This window comes from Pithys albifrons, chromosome 7 (assembly GCF_047495875.1).
Source record: "Pithys albifrons albifrons isolate INPA30051 chromosome 7, PitAlb_v1, whole genome shotgun sequence".
NCBI lineage: Eukaryota > Metazoa > Chordata > Aves > Passeriformes > Thamnophilidae > Pithys > Pithys albifrons.
This window is the reverse complement of record NC_092464.1, coordinates 20,032,125-20,051,429: the sequence shown is the minus strand read 5'-3', so window position 1 is coordinate 20,051,429 and position 19,305 is coordinate 20,032,125. Positions and strand designations below refer to the sequence as shown.

The 19,305-nt window shown below is 36.6% G+C and overlaps 1 protein-coding gene across 2 annotated transcripts in view; it reads left to right on the top strand.

The window, feature by feature from the left end:
- Window positions 1–19,305, top strand: part of PLXDC2 (plexin domain containing 2) — a 246,037-nt gene that overhangs the window by 201,382 nt on the left and 25,350 nt on the right. For both annotated transcript variants that reach the window (XR_011698271.1, XM_071560208.1), the window contains exons 10-12: window positions 12,024–12,084; window positions 14,943–15,096; window positions 16,482–16,520. Coding sequence is in view for 1 of the 2 variants with exons in the window: in XM_071560208.1 (XP_071416309.1) it covers window positions 12,024–12,084; window positions 14,943–15,096; window positions 16,482–16,520 (254 nt within the window). In the remaining variant the exon portion in view is untranslated. The remainder of the gene's footprint in view (window positions 1–12,023; window positions 12,085–14,942; window positions 15,097–16,481; window positions 16,521–19,305) is intronic.

The window sequence follows — 19,305 nt, the reverse complement described above, 5'->3', positions numbered from 1 at the left end:
CCAAGAGCTCCCAAAATCCTAACAGCTAGATCAACAAGGATGCTTTGGTGGCAGACTCACTTAGGTTTTCAAGGGAAGTTATGCAGAATTGGAAAGCATCTTTTCACCAAACTCTGGACTTAATATCTAAGATCAAAAGGATCTCTGAGGTTCAAACATTTTGTCTGAGGAAGTATCTTCAGCTGACTCTAAGCAGGGCTCAGCAGTGAAATTGCTGAGCTCCTTCACTCATTAGGGTTGACACTGCCCTTTACACAAAAATATCTCAGTGATCAGAGAACCCCCTGAAGCATAGAAGGTAAGTGAACATGGATCCTCAGAAAATGTCACCCCTGAAGAATGGCCCATTACATGAGGAGATGTGTGAGCCTGAGCACCGAAACTTCTTTGCATGGCTCCAGCTCAGATCAGTTCCAACTACCCTCAGGCACTGGCTGCCTGGAGACTCAGAGTTAGCTCCTGACACTGCTGTCCAGGCAGCAATGCTGGGGACTTTCGTAGGTCTGCAAGGTTAGAGAGATTTGGCTTTGGGAGTCCCAGTTCACCAAGAGATCTTGCTCATGTTAAATGCTTAAGTGCACTCTTATCCTTAAAAGAGTCTCTGTATTCTGGAGTATGCACTGAGTAATCTGGTTTGAAATCATATCAGTTTATGGTATTGACCTATAGAGTGCAAATTCCCAGTTTGAAAGGTGCCCTTAAACAGATTGTACATATTCCAGTACTTTCTGTGTGTAGTGATGAGTCAGGACACTCCATGCACTCTAGGAAGAGTCATCTTGCCCATGTATGTAAGCACAGGTCCCAAAGCTTCTTATGCTCTTAAAGCAATCCTGAGCTAAAAACAAACAAATAAAAAAAAATCCCATTTTACTTCAATGTTTAATTTCTTGTGCTAACAGCAGCACTAGTTGTATAAATGGAAAAGTTATGGCTGGATTTTGTGGAATGTGTTCAGAGCAAACTGAAAAATCAGAAGCATGTCTGGGAATAGTAGCAATAATGTTATTTAAGTTTTGATACTTCTTTTACTATTATGATCACTATTCTCATCTAAGCAGATAATAAAGAAACAAGCTCTTTTGCATTCCATGCTGATTAGCTGGAAAGCAGGGAAGGGAGAATCTTTACCCACCTCAAGTTCTTAAGAAAACCTGTTACAATTGAAATATGAACTGACAGTTTTCTATGGAGCCCTTATGGTAATTGAGATAAAAACCAAATGCCTATTACTTCCCTTCTGAACTTCCAGGCAAATTTGAAATGTCTTGTTTGTTTATTCTTCCTTTAAAAGGAAATTAGAAACACGTTTAGTTAATTTCAAATGTGAGTTTGTGTCTGGAAATTTTTAATATCAGGAAGAGGAAAAGGGTTAGGTTTTTGTTTGTTGTTCTATATGTCCCAGTTGACAAGACCTATTTTCATAAAAACTGTGTTGACTCAAATATAGTAGTATAAGTTATAGTCTTACATAATCTAAAATATTTATCAGCTAAGAAAAGCACCTTCCATAGAGAATTACAAAAAAGGCACCAAAATAATTATCATTCTATCTAAATACATAAACCTCCTGATTTATAAAAGAAAATAATTAACTCCAAATAAGAAACACAGAATCCTTCTCCACACATGGCTTACTGTTTGATATCTACATTTTCTTTAGCTTCTATTTGATAGATGATACCACAAGGAAGGTTGTAGATTCCACTGGAAAGCAGGGAGAGGCTTCATCACTGAGCTTGGTGCTGTCTGTAGACTTGCTGAGGGTGCCCTCACTCCCACTGTCAGTGTCATTGATGAAGATATTAAGTAGTACTGGTCCCAGTACAAACCCTTGAAGGACACCACTTGGCACCTACCTTCGCTGGGACACTGATCCTTTGACCACTACTTTGTAGGTGCAAATACCTGACCAATTCCATCTCCAATATAGAGTGAAGGATGTTGTGGAGGACCATGTCAGAGTCCTTACAAACTGCAGAGAGGTAACATCCATAGACCTTGCCTTGCCCACTGATGTTATCAGTCCATCAAAAGGTCACTAGGTTTTTTCAAAGTGCTCACTTTCAGATACTTCCTCATTTTAACTATTTGAGGTTTTGATTTTCTTTTTTTGATTGCTTTAGGGATATTTCGTAGTTCAATTCCAAACTGAAGGATGGTAGGAAGACTTGCTGATTTATACTCATGCCATTTTTATCCAAACACTCTTTAAGGGACAGTAGTGTGCTGTTATTACAGAATTGGCCACAGTATCTTAGTCATTGAATTACAAGCTAAAAAAAATGAGGCATTTTTATGGATTAAGTAAACCACCAGAGGGAGCATATATAATCCAATTAATGTAATAATTTCATATACAAATGACTAGGAAAATCTCATTTGAAATGCTTAAGAAGGACTAGACGTTTAAAATATAGTGTATTCTGTAAAATATATTCCATTCTATTATTGTGCCTCACTTCATGAATTTGCTGATCACACCTCTGCTTCAAAAAAAGCAGAAGAAATGTGCCCAAATTCTATCTGTTTGTATTTCACTACTGCAGTTCTTTATGCTGGAGTGGTTTTATGTGAAAACACAGCTACACCTAAACCTGAGTTTTAACAACTGGATTGTTGAATTAGGTCAAATTTACCCTGTGATAAATGAAAAGTAATGTCAGTACTGGTTTTCTAGCCTGTATACTGTTCCTTTGCCAATTATGAAGCAATCATACTGCAAACCTGAGTATCAGAAGTTATAGTCCTTTGTCAGAGTTTGCTCTGATTAAAATGCAACATATTTTTCTTGTGTTTTAAAAGTTGTATTGAAACAGCAATTGATCTTTTTAATCAAGTGTGACAAATGTATCAAGAAATAATGTGTAAATTTGTCAGTCCTAATACATTACTTATAGGAATGATACTATAAGTAGATCTATACCTTATTGAGCAAAAAATTGCTCCACACCCAGCTTCTTCAAATACTTTCCAAGCTGTTTGTTCTTAATTTGACAAGCTAATTTGTACTCATGTACTGCAAGACACTGTCGGGAAATTAGCATTCAATAATTGAGAATTTTGCATGCATGGCAAGCCTGATGGGAGTAAAGCAAGAAAAGAAAGTGGCATGAAAGTGTATAATGAACAAAGCATTTTCTCAAGCAAGAATGAGCTCAGTGATGGTGTTGTGTGATGAAAAAAGTTTCACAAGATCATGGTAATAGATAACTCTCAAGTGGGATGGCAATTCTGTTTAGAAGACAGTGTAAGATTCAGTGAGCCTGAATGTATAATGGTAAAGATGTACATGTAAAATGTACATAACAATACATTGAAAACTACTGTTAAGGAATGTAGATAATCCCGACCTCGCAACATGTTTTTATTGAAAGTTAACTTGCAGCCAGAGGAATTTGCTATTTGCTGAGATTCATACATTAATAAATAGCAGATTAATAGCCTTTCTATCTTTTCAGTATGTTTGTGGAATTTGTTAGTAGCTGAAGTCTGTGGAATTATTGTGGAATTTCTGTAAGTCCCCTTGAGCACAGATTGTCTGGAATAATGCCTATGATTAATACAAATAAACCTAAAAAGCTCAGTCTCTGAACAGAACCCAAGTGAACGTGCAGTAGCTCTTGGGGGTTTAGCACGTCAGAGCAAGATGAGCCAATTCACCAGATACCCACTAGAGCAGAATCATCCCCTTGCATGGTTAAAAATAGATGACTCAAACTGCCTGAGTGAATTGTGGAATACTTTTTCAAGGTAAACACCTGAGCTTTTTCTTGCACTAGTAGAACTCTTTATCATGAGCTTTATTCCTCTAGTTTCTTTTCTCCACACATTCCTCTGCAGTGTACTCACTGATGTTTTCAGCAGCTCCATAAGACTGTCCTTATCATAATATTAATAGATTTGATATCTACCGATTGAATTTGAATCTTGCTTCCATACAGAAACTAGCCTGTTTCTGGCTGCAGCATTACTCACACCTTTTATATGTGCATGCCTTGCTTTGTTTTCCTGAATAACCCAGAGCAGCGAGAGAATAACAGTTATAACTGATGAGGATTTTTAAGAAGTTCAAAGCTGGTTTATAAAACTTTAAATTATTTCTAGGAAATGGGTAGAAGATTCCTGCAATTCTCATTACTCTGCAATCCTAATCTTTTTGTTAGAATATTTTTCTGGGAAATCATAGGCCTGAAGATAGGGAAGAGTTTTGAAGATTCTTAATCTAGATATAAACAGAGTGATTTATTGAATCCACATCACTCCACTATTTTTATTGTGTATTCCCATTTCTTACCATATCATATGCCTTTCAAAATTTGAGATTGGTTTCACTAGCTGGATGTTCACAGCAACATTCTTTGCCAGAGATGTGTCTTCTGCAGCTGAGAAACTGTTCATTATCCATTCTGCAGGTTTCTGTGGTATGCAGTTTTGCAGCACAACTTGGATAAGACATAGATATCACAGTTAATACAAAAAGGACCACTGCCTGGATTGTTCTAAGACCTTAATGCAAAGTCTGTCTTATATAGGTCTATCAAATATATTCCATTCCTAAGGTGTTTTGTTGCGAATACAGGAAGTAATTGTCAGATACAGAGGACAGTTAAGAACTTAAATCTAATTGAGATGTCCTCCTATTACATATGCCTTGGAGAACATTTACTTTTGCTAATTAATTTCGAAAGAAGATCATAAAATCTGTGTTTAATTTCCATGTTTAAATTCACTAATGCACCTAAGATACCATTGTGATAAAACACTAGAAAAATAGGTAGGTAGTACAATTGTTTTCTGTAGGACTATCACTCCGCACTTTTCCAATATCTCCATTATCATAAAACATTAACAAAACTACATTTCTCGGTGGATATCAGAACTGATATTTCTCAGTGGATATCAGAACTAATAGGTAGAACTGATATTAATATGTAGAATTAATTAATTGAGAACCCCCAACTTTCCATAATTCTTTGGTTTTGCTGTCTGTTCCTGCTCAATGTTGACTTCAGAATTTGTCTTGCTTTTAAATGAAAAGTGAGACACAATTAGGATACTAATTTGGGAAACAATTTTCTGAACTCCAAGTTTCTTTTAACATAACACTTAGAGGATGATTCATGTCCTTCCTTTCTTTGCTGTCTATCAGAAGAGTTCATTGATCCTTTACAGCAGGTGTTTTTCTTAACCCTAATTCACCCTTCCTTTCCACGAGTGCAGTATGAATATTCAGTTTCAAAACCGGGTACCTTGTTTGTGCAGAATGCTCTCCTACTTTGTCACATATAAGGACTGGCTTATGTAGAGTTAGTTTAGCACACTCTGCCTCCTTTGCCTGTCACAGCCCCTGCTACTTTGAGTTCTTACACTTTTTAGAGTTCTGAATGAGATATAACAGGACCAGTAACCTAGCCTAACCAAAACATTGCTGAACGTCTCTTTCTAGCAACTCAGATGCTGTTGCCCACTAGAACTGAAACAGCCATATTATACATTGTATGGATGCTGTGGGTTTGTGTGTCATAACAGAAATATGAACAGCCCTATTTCATACCATGTCTAGGCACCAGGCCACTGTTATCCTTTCCCAAGGACTCTAGCACTTCACAGAATCATAGAATATGCTGAGTTGGAAGGGACCCACAAGGAACATCAACTCCAACTCCTGGCCCTGCACAGGATCATCCCCAAGAGTCACACTATGACACTATGCTTGAGAGTATTGTCCAAACACTTCTTGAACTCTGGCAGACTTGGTGCTGTGACCACTTCCCTGGGCAGCTCATCCCAGTGACCAAACACCCTCTGGGTGAAGAACATTTTTCTAATACCCAGCTTCCCCTGACACAACTTCAGGCCATTCCCTCAGGTTCTGTCACAGGTCATCGTAGACAAGAGATCAGTGTCTGCCTCTCCTCTTCCCCTCACAAGGAAGTTGTAACTGCAATGAGGTCTGCCCTCAGTGTCCTCTTCTCCAGGCTGAACTGACCAAGCAACCTCAGCTGCTCCTCATACGGCTTCCCCTCAAGGCTCTTCACCATCTTTGTTGCCCTCCTTTCTTATGCTGTTGTGCCCAAAACTGCACACAATATTCAAGGTGAGGCCACACCAGAGCAGAGTTAATATTATTAGCATGGGTTTTTATAAAGGAACAAAATTCCAGTGAAAGTCTATGAATAAGAAAGGGAGCACAGCCAATGTGTGAATAAGAGCTGTACCTTGGTGCATGCCACTTGAGACTTAGTGTTTTTCACTGTCATATCCAGTTCTACAGTTCATATGTCTGGAAGTACTACGGGAAACATAGGGCCTGTGAATTAGTGTATGCTTGTCTTTTCTTCAAACAATCTGGGCTTAACTCTAGGTTCTATAACAAATTCTATGTTATCTCAGGTGACTTTTTCCTATCTCCTATGTTCTGTTTTCTGATATCAAAATCAGAAAGGTAATACTTTCTTCGAAGGTGACCTTCATATTTTTGTTTGAAAAACAAGAAAAAGTCTGTGGGTATGAGGCTAACCATACTTCTGAGCTTGTCCGTATCAGCTGAATATTCAAAGGTAGAAAAGAGTTCAGAAAATCTTGTAAATGTAAGAAAAGGGGGTTAATTGTACTAGTTACAATCACTAACCAGAGTGTAAAGTACACCCAGCAGTACTTCAGAGCTCTTTGCCTTGAACCCTGAGGAGCTACTTGTGTGCAAAACAGATAGCAATGCCAATGGATCAGAATTCTCTGCTAACTTCTATTGCTATTAGCTCTTTATACCCACTTTGTGGAGGTACAAATGCACAAAGTCAAAGGCAGTGGAGAATGTAATCTGGTATCAGACACTAATCTCAGTGTGTCTCCTTCCTACAGAACACATATGGTATTATTTTCTGCTGAGTCCGTTGGAAATTCTGATACCATAATCTCATAAATTTGTCTCTAAGATCCTCCTCTTACACTTTCTTTATCCTTCTAGCTATTCAAAGTAGAGCCTTTAGAGAAAGCATATTTTTTATTCTTTATCTGCTTTTCAGCATGTTTCCTTTATTGTTGTAACTGACATTAAGTTTATAGAAAATATCCTCCTATTCTTCTTTAATCAGAACTCTGCCAAGTCTCGCTTTAACCACAGTTTTTGATTTATTTTCAAGTTGAATTGGAAATAAAACTACTTAATTCTTTTATCCCACTTTTACTCTTAGCCTCTTTCAACAGAAAGACTTCCCTATGGGTGTCCTTATTTCCTACTGCCTATCCAAATCTTGTGTCAGAGTTGACAACAAATATTGAGGCTTACTCATGTTGAGACTTTTTCTGTAAAATAACAGCTGGGGTTTTAACATCTTTCACTTCTATGTTTGCATGATATTGCAGGAGTGCTTTACGGAACATATAGCTGTATTTTTCCAAACTTTCCATCCCATAAAATTCTGGAACCATCATCAGGCTGAAGACTGACTGCTGAACTTTATGCCACTGTGATGCTCCTTATCATCAACTGAATGTTTTAAATTTTGAGAAGCGCACATTATCTTAAGAAAATTATGGAATTCAGTGCTGCATCAACTATTAAATATGCCTTAGTAATTATATTCAAATTTTTCATAAACATTAAAATACTACAGGCTGTTTGCAGTGCCATATGTTTAAAATCCTTGCCTTAAGCTAGTCAGCTTAGCTATTCTTACTCTACGACAGCAAGGTGGGAGCAAATCTTCTGACTAATCAAATTATCATCCTATTCTGAAGTACAGTTTAATTAAGCAGTGTTAAAATAAAGGATAAATACAGAGAACACACTCTTGAATTCAGATATATGATCAGGTATATTGAACTAGACGATAAGCTATAAGACCATTCAAATACCTCACAAATGCATACCACAGTCATTCACAGTGACACTTCACCTGAACTTCATAAGCATTTCCAGCTGTGATAAAGTCCTGCATTCCAAAATGGAAAATAACAAAGGAATAAAAATTCAGTCTTTTCCCAAACAGCACAGTGTGACAAGAAAGTAATATTTGAAGGATGAAGGAACCAAACTGGAGCCTGTTCTGTGGTAAAGGGAGGTAAAACCAAAAAAGGAACACAAAGATAAACCTTTTTTCCTCCAAAAATCACTTTATAGTTAGGATTATTTTTCATTTGGATAGACACAAATTTCAGGACCTCCAGCCTTTTTTTTAATATTTGTTTATTCATTTATTTATATTTTCCTTCCTATCTCAACTTGGAAAGAAATTTCACTTTAAAGTGTTCTAATTCTTTCAATAACTCAGACATCCTAGAAGTGTTTTAATCCTTTCATAATGTGATGGTCCTTCCTGAATGGTTGGAAGCAGAGAAGCCTTTTTAATTTTCCAGATTAACCTTTTATTTAGATGAGTCAATAAACATTTTAACTGAGGTAAATCATTGCATGGTATTTACAAAATCATTTCAGATTTATGGAATGGTCTTCAGTTTCCAGAAATTCATTCTTTACATGCTATTACAAAGCCAAAAAAAAAATTGAGGGAATTGTTGGTTTAAAGGACATGTGTTGTACATTTTAATGCTCATGATTGTGTTATACCAGCTCAACATGGTGAAAAGATTTTTCCATACAGACTTTATCACTTTCCTTCCCAGTAATTTTCCATTATGTTTTTGGCTTTTACATGTTAAACCTTGACGGATTTTCTTTATATAAGTTTTCTGTATTATTATTATTATTATTATTAGTGGTGGTGGTGGTGGTGTTATTGTTATTATTCCTCATTGAGCTCTCTTCAAAGAGAAGCAACAAGGCATTTCATGTCATGCACCAAATGGACGCAACTTAAATAGTAAATATTCTCTGTCAAATACCAGGTAATGGCATTTTGTAGATAGGGTGGCATCTCCAACTCCTTTCTTGCCATACGCTTTTCACTGAAAGGATTCTAACAGCTTTCATGTTACTCAGGCTAAGCCAAATCTCAGTTATGCCAAATCATCATTGCTATACATGCAGACACATTCATTCTTTCTTTCCTCCCTGAACCAGTACTCCAGTGTTCCACACATATCCTGAAATTCGTTACATTTCATGAATGTCCCTACTCTCATTTCCTAGAACATCTTTATTACTGCTTTCCTAGGAGTTGAGTTCAGTGGTCACTTGAAAATGAAGTTGTTACAAAATAGCCATGTTGACAGATGGCATAAACAGCATAGCTGATCAAATCTGCTCCAGTGTTTTAACGGCAACAGAGAATTATCACCAGGCTACAAAATACAGTTGGGAAAGTGGATGGTGCACTGAAATGACAGTTTCCAGGATTCTAAATCAACAATGCAGCAACAAAAGTAGCTGCTACAGTTGACATCTCGTTATATATGCCTCAAAGTTCACAAACAGGTTTGCCTGAGGCCTATCTCATTCCTGATAAAGCTGCTTTCTGATAATATTGTTTGGTCTCACTACGCATCAGTAGCAAAAGTTAAATAAACAGTGCCCAGGGTTTAATGTTTTTGTTTTGTTTTTGTTTTATAAGTTAGAGTCACCTCAAGAGTGCCTCACATGTTTGAAAGATCTTATGGGTTGTATTCAATTTCTCATGGTTTGTTAATTCCTGGGAAAAATAAATTAACTCCAGCAATGTTACTCACCATCATAATTCTGTAGTTTGTAAAAAAACCCTTAAGAACTGTAAGAGTGTAACTGGAATATATTTTTATTCATTTAATCTTTGGAACTTTAAATTTGACACCATTTAGAGACAAGATAAAATCTAAGACAAAAGTTTGTTAGTCCCTACTAGCTCCAAGTACAGTTGCATTAGAGATGGGCACAGAAGTTGCTAAGGAAGTTCTTCAAACTTCAGAGAAGTGTAGGGGAGACTAAAGAAAATTTATTCTATTCAAACCTGGAATGTCATGTCATCATTTCTTTCTGCTTAGTAAGATCTTCCTTGTTCTTTCAAACGTTCATGGAGACAGAACACCACAGACATGTAGAAGCAGTACTGAGCTCCCAGTGTAGCACTGATTTACTTGCCCTTCAGCAGGAAAACACTTTTAACAGTAGCCTTTATTCATAGAATGGTTTGGGTTGCAAGGCACCTTTAAAGATTACCCAGTCCAGCCCCACTGACATGGCACTAGATGCAAGGTTGTAAAAGCTACATCCAACTGGACATTGAACATTTCCAATGATGGGGCATTCACGAGGTTTTTTGGCAACCTGTTGTAGTGATGCAGCAGCATCGCTCTAAAAAATTTCTTCCTTATGTCCATGTAAATCTAGACTTGTTCAGTTTAAAACCATTGATCCTTGTCCTGTCACTACAAGTTTTAATAAAAGGTCTTTCTCCATCTTTCTTTCAAGCCACATTTAAGTAGTAAGAGTCTGCTACAAGGTTTTCCTGGAGCCTTCTCTTCTCCAGGCTGAACAATCCCAGCTCTCTCAATCTGTTTTCATAACAGAGGTGCTCCAGTCCTGTGATCATCCTTTTGATCCTTCTCTGGACCTGCTCTAGAAGGACCTACTCATGTCCTTCCTATGTTGAGGGCCTCATGTATTAAAAACAAGGTCTCTGTGTTTTCTGTTTTGGACATGTTTTTTCTTTACTGCTGTAGGTTTTCAGAGAAGTCAGTTGTGATAGGGTGTGTTATAATTGATACCTGTTAGCGTTGGGATACTTTTTCATAATATTGTGAGTGGTGGAATGTGGATCAGTGCAAGTATAACAAGAGAATGAATATTTTGTCAAGATCTTTTCTCAAAGACATTATAGATTCTGCTCAGAATAACTTTGTGGAGAAGTTTCATATCCCAAGTGTGTTATTAACATGGTTTATATCCTCTTGTAACATTCCCTCCTACTGTAAAAATAATTTCACTGTTCCATTCTTCTAAATCCACCTGTTTGCCTCGGTTGAAATAGGGTAGCACTCAGCATGACTTTTCATCTTGCAATTCTTTGAGAACAAAAAAATTACCCCTTAAATACAGCTAGCCATAATAGTGGCCTTATTTGCTTGCCTATTCTTATTAAAATACATCAAGAAAGCTGTTTATTGTGTAGTCAGGTAGGTTATGACCAAGGGTGCCAAATGACATTACCCTGTCTCATAACAAAATATGGTCGGAAATGAATAAAGAAAACAAAAAACCCCAAACCCTCTAAAATAAAAGACAACCTAACTGGGAAGAATGTTTTTCAAAGTTGAATATCATTGTTTAGTTATTTCCTTGCCGTTTTAGTAATGCTTTCTGTTTGTGATGCAACCCGTTGTCTAGGAAACTGTAACTTACTTTACTTTAAAAGCACTGATAACACTCTTGTGAGATGAGGATTGCCAGGGGAATCATTGTATTGAAGTGTTACAAGTTTTTTGAACATTATTTTGTTATATATTGCAAATGAGAAAGGATATTGTGAACAGGTTATTAAACTCATATAATTTGTTAAGAAATGTGCACACAAGTTTTCTGCATCTAGTGAAGAGGCAGAAGCAGCTGTATCCTATTCTCTAATTGTCGTGGAGTGTTCAGAGGAGCTGTGAACATTGAGCACACTGCTGTATGTGTATCTTGATGTTCCAGATCACTTTGCCTGATAAAAACAGTGACTGGTTCACTGCATCCTTTGTGGGATTAAATTTTCCTGGTTAAGAAGTCTGGACAAAAATAATTAAACCAATTTACGTGCCTATGGTTGACATCAAATTTAAAAGTGCTATGGGTCAGTGCAGTCTTAAGAGTAATTATCCAGTGGAAGAGAGATACCCCTGTGTAAAAACTATAAATTCATTTAAAGAAACTAATATAAAGCCTCATTCATTGAAACATCTTTCACTGGAGTGGATTAACAGACTGATGCATATTATAAACAACACCATCCTGAATAAAATTGATAAAACATAAATCATATGGATTTTAAATCACATCATTTACTTATTCTTTCTGTCACTCTCTTATGTTCCTCTCCCTTCATTTCTTATTCTTGTTTTCCTTCTATTTCCATCAAAACAAATTCTATGTATTTCGTCCTTTAAAGATGTTCCAGTGGATTTGACCGTCACCGGCAAGATTGGGTAGACAGTGGCTGCCCTGAAGAGGTATGTGAGTATTTTACATCCTCAGCCCATCAGAGGCAACTTAAATAGTTATGATGCTTTTGATTAATTTCTTCAGATTATCTAGAATGATTTCAAGGCCAAAGTCATGCTATATTTATCTTTTATCACTGAGGGGAAATGCCATAAGGCATAATGAAGAGGAATAGGCTGAGTAATTTTACTCCCCATTTGGTGGAATAAAATGAACACAAATGGAATTTTTATTTTGGAGAAAATACTTAAAATAAAAAAAAAATTAAAACCCCCAACAAAACAACAACAGCAATAAATGGACAAACAAAAGAAAGAAAGAAAAAAAAAACAACAGAAAGCCTAACCCAAAACAGTGTCCTTGTGCTGATTTTCTTTTAGATTTCAGACTTTAACCAGAAGAAACTGTGGTATTCCTCACTTCAGAAAACTCTCTGCCAGAGTAGTCTCAAATGAAAACCAGACATTGCATTTTGATTATGGAATCTGGTCTAACCATTTAGCACAAAAGAAATAACACAGATGAATTCAAACAGATAAAATGGGCATTTGGATTTCCTTTCATGGAGAGGCAGGGAGAGGATGAGAAAGATACCTGACTGTGGTAGTGGCAGGCTGTCAAACAGGGACTATAAACATCCTCTGAAAGTTATTTGGGGTACTCCCAGACCAGAGCAGTTCATTTGGAAGACACATATATAAATATGCTCCTGGTGTCTCTTTTTCAGTGTTCCCACTGTATAAGCATTTTTAGTTTGGGAGTTGGGGAGTGGAGGGGGCTGTGTGTTCATTTTTCTTTCTTTCTCATTTGAGGATTGTAGTAATAGGAACAAATGAATTTATGACACTTTTGATCTCCTGATGACCATAAAAAAGAGCAGGTTTTTTCCCATTTTTGCAGAATGGGCTAAATTTTCTCATGAGTTTCAGTAACACAGGCCTTCTGAAAGTTATTGTCAGGTGAAACTCAGGGCAAAACAAAGCCCCAGGTGTCTAGTTAGAAAAGCACTTTTTTCTTTTATCCCAGTAGAAGCAAAGAGAAGTAATGAAATAAATTCAGACTAATGGAAATAATTTTTTTCTTACAACTGTAATTGCAAAATAACTGCATCCCAGTTACTGCTTGGTTACATGGCCTTGAAGCTCCAGCTTTGTAGTTTGTAATCAACTGATTTAAGAACATAATTTCTGTGGAGAGCGTCTGCAAGAATTTAAGGTGAAAGTTACTGGGAACATGTTATTATATTGCACAACTTTTATATTGCTGTTATCCAATTATAATTAGTTAGGACTCAGTTGTGCTTGTAAATTAAGTTATCTAAAAGAATGCTCTCTGCAGGACGGTAGAATCCCATTCTGCTTTTCCTTTCTTGTTTCAGTTCAACTAGTGTTCCAAGGTTTAGTAGGTGATCTGAGGGGAAATTATCGACACACTAAGTGTATGTGAGAAACTAATAGTTTTATTTGCAAAGTTTCAGTCAACTTGGTTGCAGTTCACTGTCCAGCTTTCAGACTCTCTAGAAGCAACAACTTACTTAGCAACTTCTAGAATTATACCTGAGCTGACTCTTAGAGTTCAATTAAGGATCAATAATTAATACACAATTTTTAAATTTCTGTGCCTTCACTTAAGAGGATGAATAACAGGGATTCTCACAGCAATATTTCCTTATTTGTAATATAGATTTTGAGCTAAATTTTGATTTAATTGTATCAGTGAAATTGCCAGTGGTTTTCAAGAAAAACATTAAAAATTTAAAGAATACTTATCCTGCAGGGGTTAATACTTTTCTTTAATGTAATATATTGTTTCTGGTAAAACAAAGGACAATAAAATACCTGTTCATATTAAAACAAAGACAGTGTTGACTGGGTTTGACAGCCAGATCTCAATAAAATGAACAGGCTTTACGGAACTCCACTTCTCATTAAAATGAATGTGGACAGCAGGAGTTACATGCAGTTCCCATATTTGCTGCAAGTTAGTTGGATGTATTTTCCTGCAAAACTGTGTGATCCATAAGAGAAATTGCATTATATCTGCAGAATTTTAAGAGTGCCTAGAAATTAAACAAACAAACAAACAATAGACTTAGGATTTGTATCAGAATATTTGTCCATGAAAAGGAAAGTTAAATTATTATATGATGGTGACTATTATTTATAGAGTGATAATATATATAATAATTTTTGTTGTAGTAGTATTTTATAATGTATTTTATATAATAATTGTTTTATTATATATACACATATACATATATACGGTATTTTAATGTTATGTAAACTTAATAGGCATACAGTGAATGTGTTGCTCTGTTGTAATATAAATATTTTATAGGCTGAATACATGCACACATTTTACACATACATGTGTGTTCTTCTGTGATAACTGCATGTAAAGCCTAAATAAATGCTCCACTTAACTACACACTGTTTACTATGAAGAGATACAGTTTAATTCCCACATATCTTTTTTAACATATGTTATGGCACCTGGATTGATGGCAGTGAGTTTCATACTAGAAGAGTAAAAATCTGAATTATAATCTTTAGTTCTTAAAATCTGATTGAGGGAAATGACATGTTTGACAATCCAGGAAGACTTTGAAGCCTTGTCATTAAAAAATTGAGGGTTGTAAATTTTACAGATAAATGAAAAAATATATGTTGCTGAATGTGGTGTACAGTACTTCAAAGGAATAAAAAAAAGATAGATAAAAGAAGCAGCTCTTGAAATTTCTTGATTTAAGGTTTCTACTTTCATTCCTTTTATTCTGACAGCATGTCCATGCTTAAATTCTTCATTTGCTGACGGTCTCCACTGGGAATTAATTTTTTGCTTTTTTATTTCTGTTGTTTCCCCACAGGCAAAAGATAAGATTTGTGAGAAGAATATAGACACAACTGAAACACCTCCATACTCCACCACCACCCTTCAGCCAACCACCACAAGGTTCAGAGTTTTAACAACCACCAGAGGATCCACCACTTCCCACCTTCCAACCAGCCTGCCCACAGAAGGTGGCATGTATACACTGCATTATTCTATAGTGCTAACAAATCATTTAGAAGTCAAAATGAAATTTATTTCCTTTAAGTATGTGTTCATATTGACCTTTTCTCTCTGGGGCAGCAGAAGAAGATGGTAATTGCAGTCAAGGCGATGTCTGCTACTGCTTTTAAATTGCAACTCACTCTTGCAATAAAAAGGGGCAAAGGGGATGAGGGCTGGAGGAGGAGATGGTGCAGGAGAAGCAAAGACAGGTCAGGCAGACTTCTGGAAAACCTGAGGTTGAAGTGACTTCTTCATGTTCCTTTACCATCAAGCCATAGTCCAAACCTTTTGAAATAGTAGCAGTAGAGAGCCCTACTAAAGTTAGTGAAGAAATTCCCATTACAGACTTACTAGATTTTTAATTCCTTTAGGTATCCTATTTAGCCAGGTAAAAATTACAGGTAATCCAAATTAAAAAACTGTTTGAAATATGCCCTTTTACTTTAGTTTCAGTCAGTTGACAATGCTCTTTTCATGTAGTGCTCACTGTTGTTGTTGCTGTGAAATAGTTTCTCTAGGCTTCTGAACCAAATGAACTGGGCAAGTGATGGTGTGTCAGTTCTCGTCCTTGTCCCACTGACTGCTTAAATCTTGCCTTTGTGGGCTTGGGATATTCTGCTTTCCTGCTCTGGGAGAAAATTCAGATGGACAGGAAAGCTAACTCAGATTAATGAAAGAACATGTATAAATGTGTGTGTGTGTTAAAATTGTATGTTAACAGACGAAAAGGTACAAAGTACAAGCACATTTTCCTAGTGACCTGTGAGAGGAAAATTTGAGCTGAAGGTGGGAGTCTACTGATAAGGAAAGCTGGTTTTGTTTGCAGTTATAAAAGTTTAGAAACTGTCAGTGCAGTATTTAGACTGCATTAAAAGGGATATTCCCTGATATTTGGTTTATTAAAATTGACAAGAACAAGAGGAATATGGAAATAAATAGGATTTAATATTGTTACACCTTATCATGATTCTTGCAAGAGGAACTAAGTCATTGTCTTACATTACTGTCATATGTTGATCATATTGTCCTTAACATGATAGAATGCTCAAGACATGTATGAACAAGTAACGTAAATTAATTATTTGTAAATTTTATGAGACAAACTCTAGTACCCTTATTTACCAGTATTTTGAATCCTCCTTTACAGTCTCACAAATGATTTTACTTTTTAGTGGTAAGGAAGTGAGGCAATGCTCAGTGTAAGAAACACCATAATCTAATTCTCATTGAGTTAAGTACCAAATACTTTTCTAGTTGTGGAATTTCTTTGACATTAGAAAATCATTTCTTAAATGAGTCATGACCTAGAAAAATGCATTTTCCTTCAACTAACTTTGAATTTCCTTTATAGATGACACCAAGATAGCACTGCACCTAAAAGATAATGGAGGTAAGAGATTTTTTTGTTTGTTTTTAAATAGTGTAAGTAATTTGTCAAATTATACCCCACTGAACTTCATTCATCCAAATCAGATTGTAGAAATATTTTCTACCTGACTTCCAAGGACCTTCAGCCTTCCACATTTGTGTGGAAGGGAAGGAGAGCAAATGAGCTTAGAAACTGCTTAGGAAAATTAAACATTTACAATTCTCCTTGTAATTCTGTAATAAAACAGCAGGTTTAATTAACTTCCACATATGGACATATTAAGTAGATTTTTTTTACTGCTTTAATACAGTTATTGATTGTATTATATTAATGCTGTATTATTTAACTGTATTAAAAGACTATATGATGTTAGTTCTAAATAATAATATTGTGTTATAAAGTCATTTATAGTAGTGAATTATTACATGACATTTTGTTAATAAGCATACCCACTTTATATCTGTGACTCTGTACTAGCGGAGTTCCTGTATTTCTCCATGCACTTTCCCTGTGTGAGTTTATAAGATCATCTTGTCATACTGATAAAGGCCTCTGTTAAATGAGGCTCTGCAGGAGACAGCTTTTGTCATCTTCTTTGTGGGTTCAAGGACTGAGAGCTAAGGTTTGTTCCCACTCTCTTTGAAGAGGATGAGAATTTCCCTATTAGTTAGAACAGGACTGGGTTGTAAGCCATCACCTGTGTGCATTCCTTCCCAGTATAGAGATTGCTGAGGTAAAAGAGAAGATTTGGGTTGATTCCTGCAGCCTTCAGAACGGTCTATCAAACCAGAGAATGATTAGCTGAGTAAATTGAAATAAATTACACTTCTACTGATATAAAGGCGAATATTATCAATTCTGGTTGCCTTTCCAAGCAGGGAGCACTTGGCTTCTCTCATGGGTCAGGGGAACAGGCAGCCAAGCGTGACAGCAGGCACAGGCTCAGTGAGTCCAGCAGCTCAGGGGAAGCAACCCTGGTCAAGCCTAATATAGTAACCATGAACTGAGTCTGCAGCAATAATGCAGATCCAGGGTCAAGGCATGAATCCAGGTCAACAAGGCATCAAGGGTAGCAAGCCAGACACAGCAACCAACTCAACAGCTCAGGCAGGGACCAGAGGAAGCAGTTGCCATCAATGGTCCCAGAGAAAGTGAGATGATGAACCAGGTCCATACAGGGATTCTGGTCAACACCAAAAGGTCCATCCAAGGAGACATGGCCCATGGACAGGACTGGAGACAGTCTACCTTCAGCATTGGTCCAGGAGGAATACAGGTTCATCTGTGATATAGCTTAAGTTTGTACCTGAGCTTACATGGAACCCCCAACATCATGGGCAGAGGTCTCAGGTGCAGCAGTCCAGAACAGCTGAGGCATAGTGGTTTCCCAAGAGTTTCACAGAAAATTAGTCAAGTTTTGAAAAAACAGAGTGCAGATGCAACTTCGCGTGTTGGTCTGTTTTCCTCTCATTTGCTTTTCAGTCATATTCTGCGATTATTTTCTCCATACCTCAAATTAGAGATCTTTTCACTCTATGGGAGGCAGTTGTCATCCTCTTCCTTGCCAGTCTGTTCTCTGCCATTTTGCTGTCACTAACCACAGCATAACTGGTAACACACTGTACTGGACATTGAATTGTCCATTTTTTGTTGGTGGTGTTGTTTGACATTGCTTTGACACATAAGTTCAGGGTGGTACTTTTTAGACATTTTGTCTGTGGGAACGTCCCTGAAGCTTACTTTCTCTTATTCCTACTGAAATTAAATTGCTTTTTATTTTGTTGTGAAAAGTGCTTCAGTGCTCTTAGAGATCAACAGTCAGAACTTCACAGTCCTGTTCTGTGTCTGTTCTGTACAGGAGGCATATTCCTAGCTGAACTGTGCCTCCACTCTGCCCTGTGAGTCAATACTCCATAGCGGGTGATCAGCCTGGGACCAGGCAGCTTTCCATCACAAACATCTTATAAATGCTCAAAATAGCATGCTGTTGTACAAAAACCAATTCAAAAAGTAGGGTTCAGAAAACACATTCAATTTTCCTTCAGTTTGGGAATTGCAACAGAATTATTTTTTCACTTGTCTACTGTTTGCCCAAGATCTGAAAAGAAAAACTGTGTAAATGCAAACAAAATGTTGAATACTAGAGCAAGTGATAGATGGCTGTGTCCTACTTTGTAATTGAGGTGTAGGGTTTGCAGCATCACTTACCTTAAATATAGAAAGTTCATTTTCACTGAGAAAGCTGCTACATTTTAGGAGGACAAACCAACAGCTGATGTGATTATTCGTTTTCCTTGAGCTGTTTCTTTTATTCTTGAAATTCAAAAAAAATAAAATTACTTCAAACAACACAAAAGCAAAGCAACACTCCAGGATTTCTCATTCACACAGTAAACGTAACTTTTAATCTGAGAAGTTCTTTTTGATGAATCTTCAATTATTCATTGAATTTTCCAGTGACCCCTAGATTAGACTCAGATAAAACCCCTGCAGCCGCAGGCACATTCTTTGATTCTCTGCAGTTTGTCAGCCTTTCATAAAGAGCAGATTATTCCAGGTCACGAATACAGGGTCTTTACTTTCTCACACTAAATCTTTTAAAACTCTAATGAAAGGGAACCCTTTATAATGGAAAACCAAAGCTATATTGGATCAATCATTGCCTATAGTTTGATGTGTCCTTGGGTGATAGCAGTCAATATCTGATTAGGTCCAACAAAAGGATTCCATAGAAATTCTGCATCTCACCTCTGCCTGGAGCTTTTGAAACCAAATATTGTAAAATATTATATAAATATTATAAAGC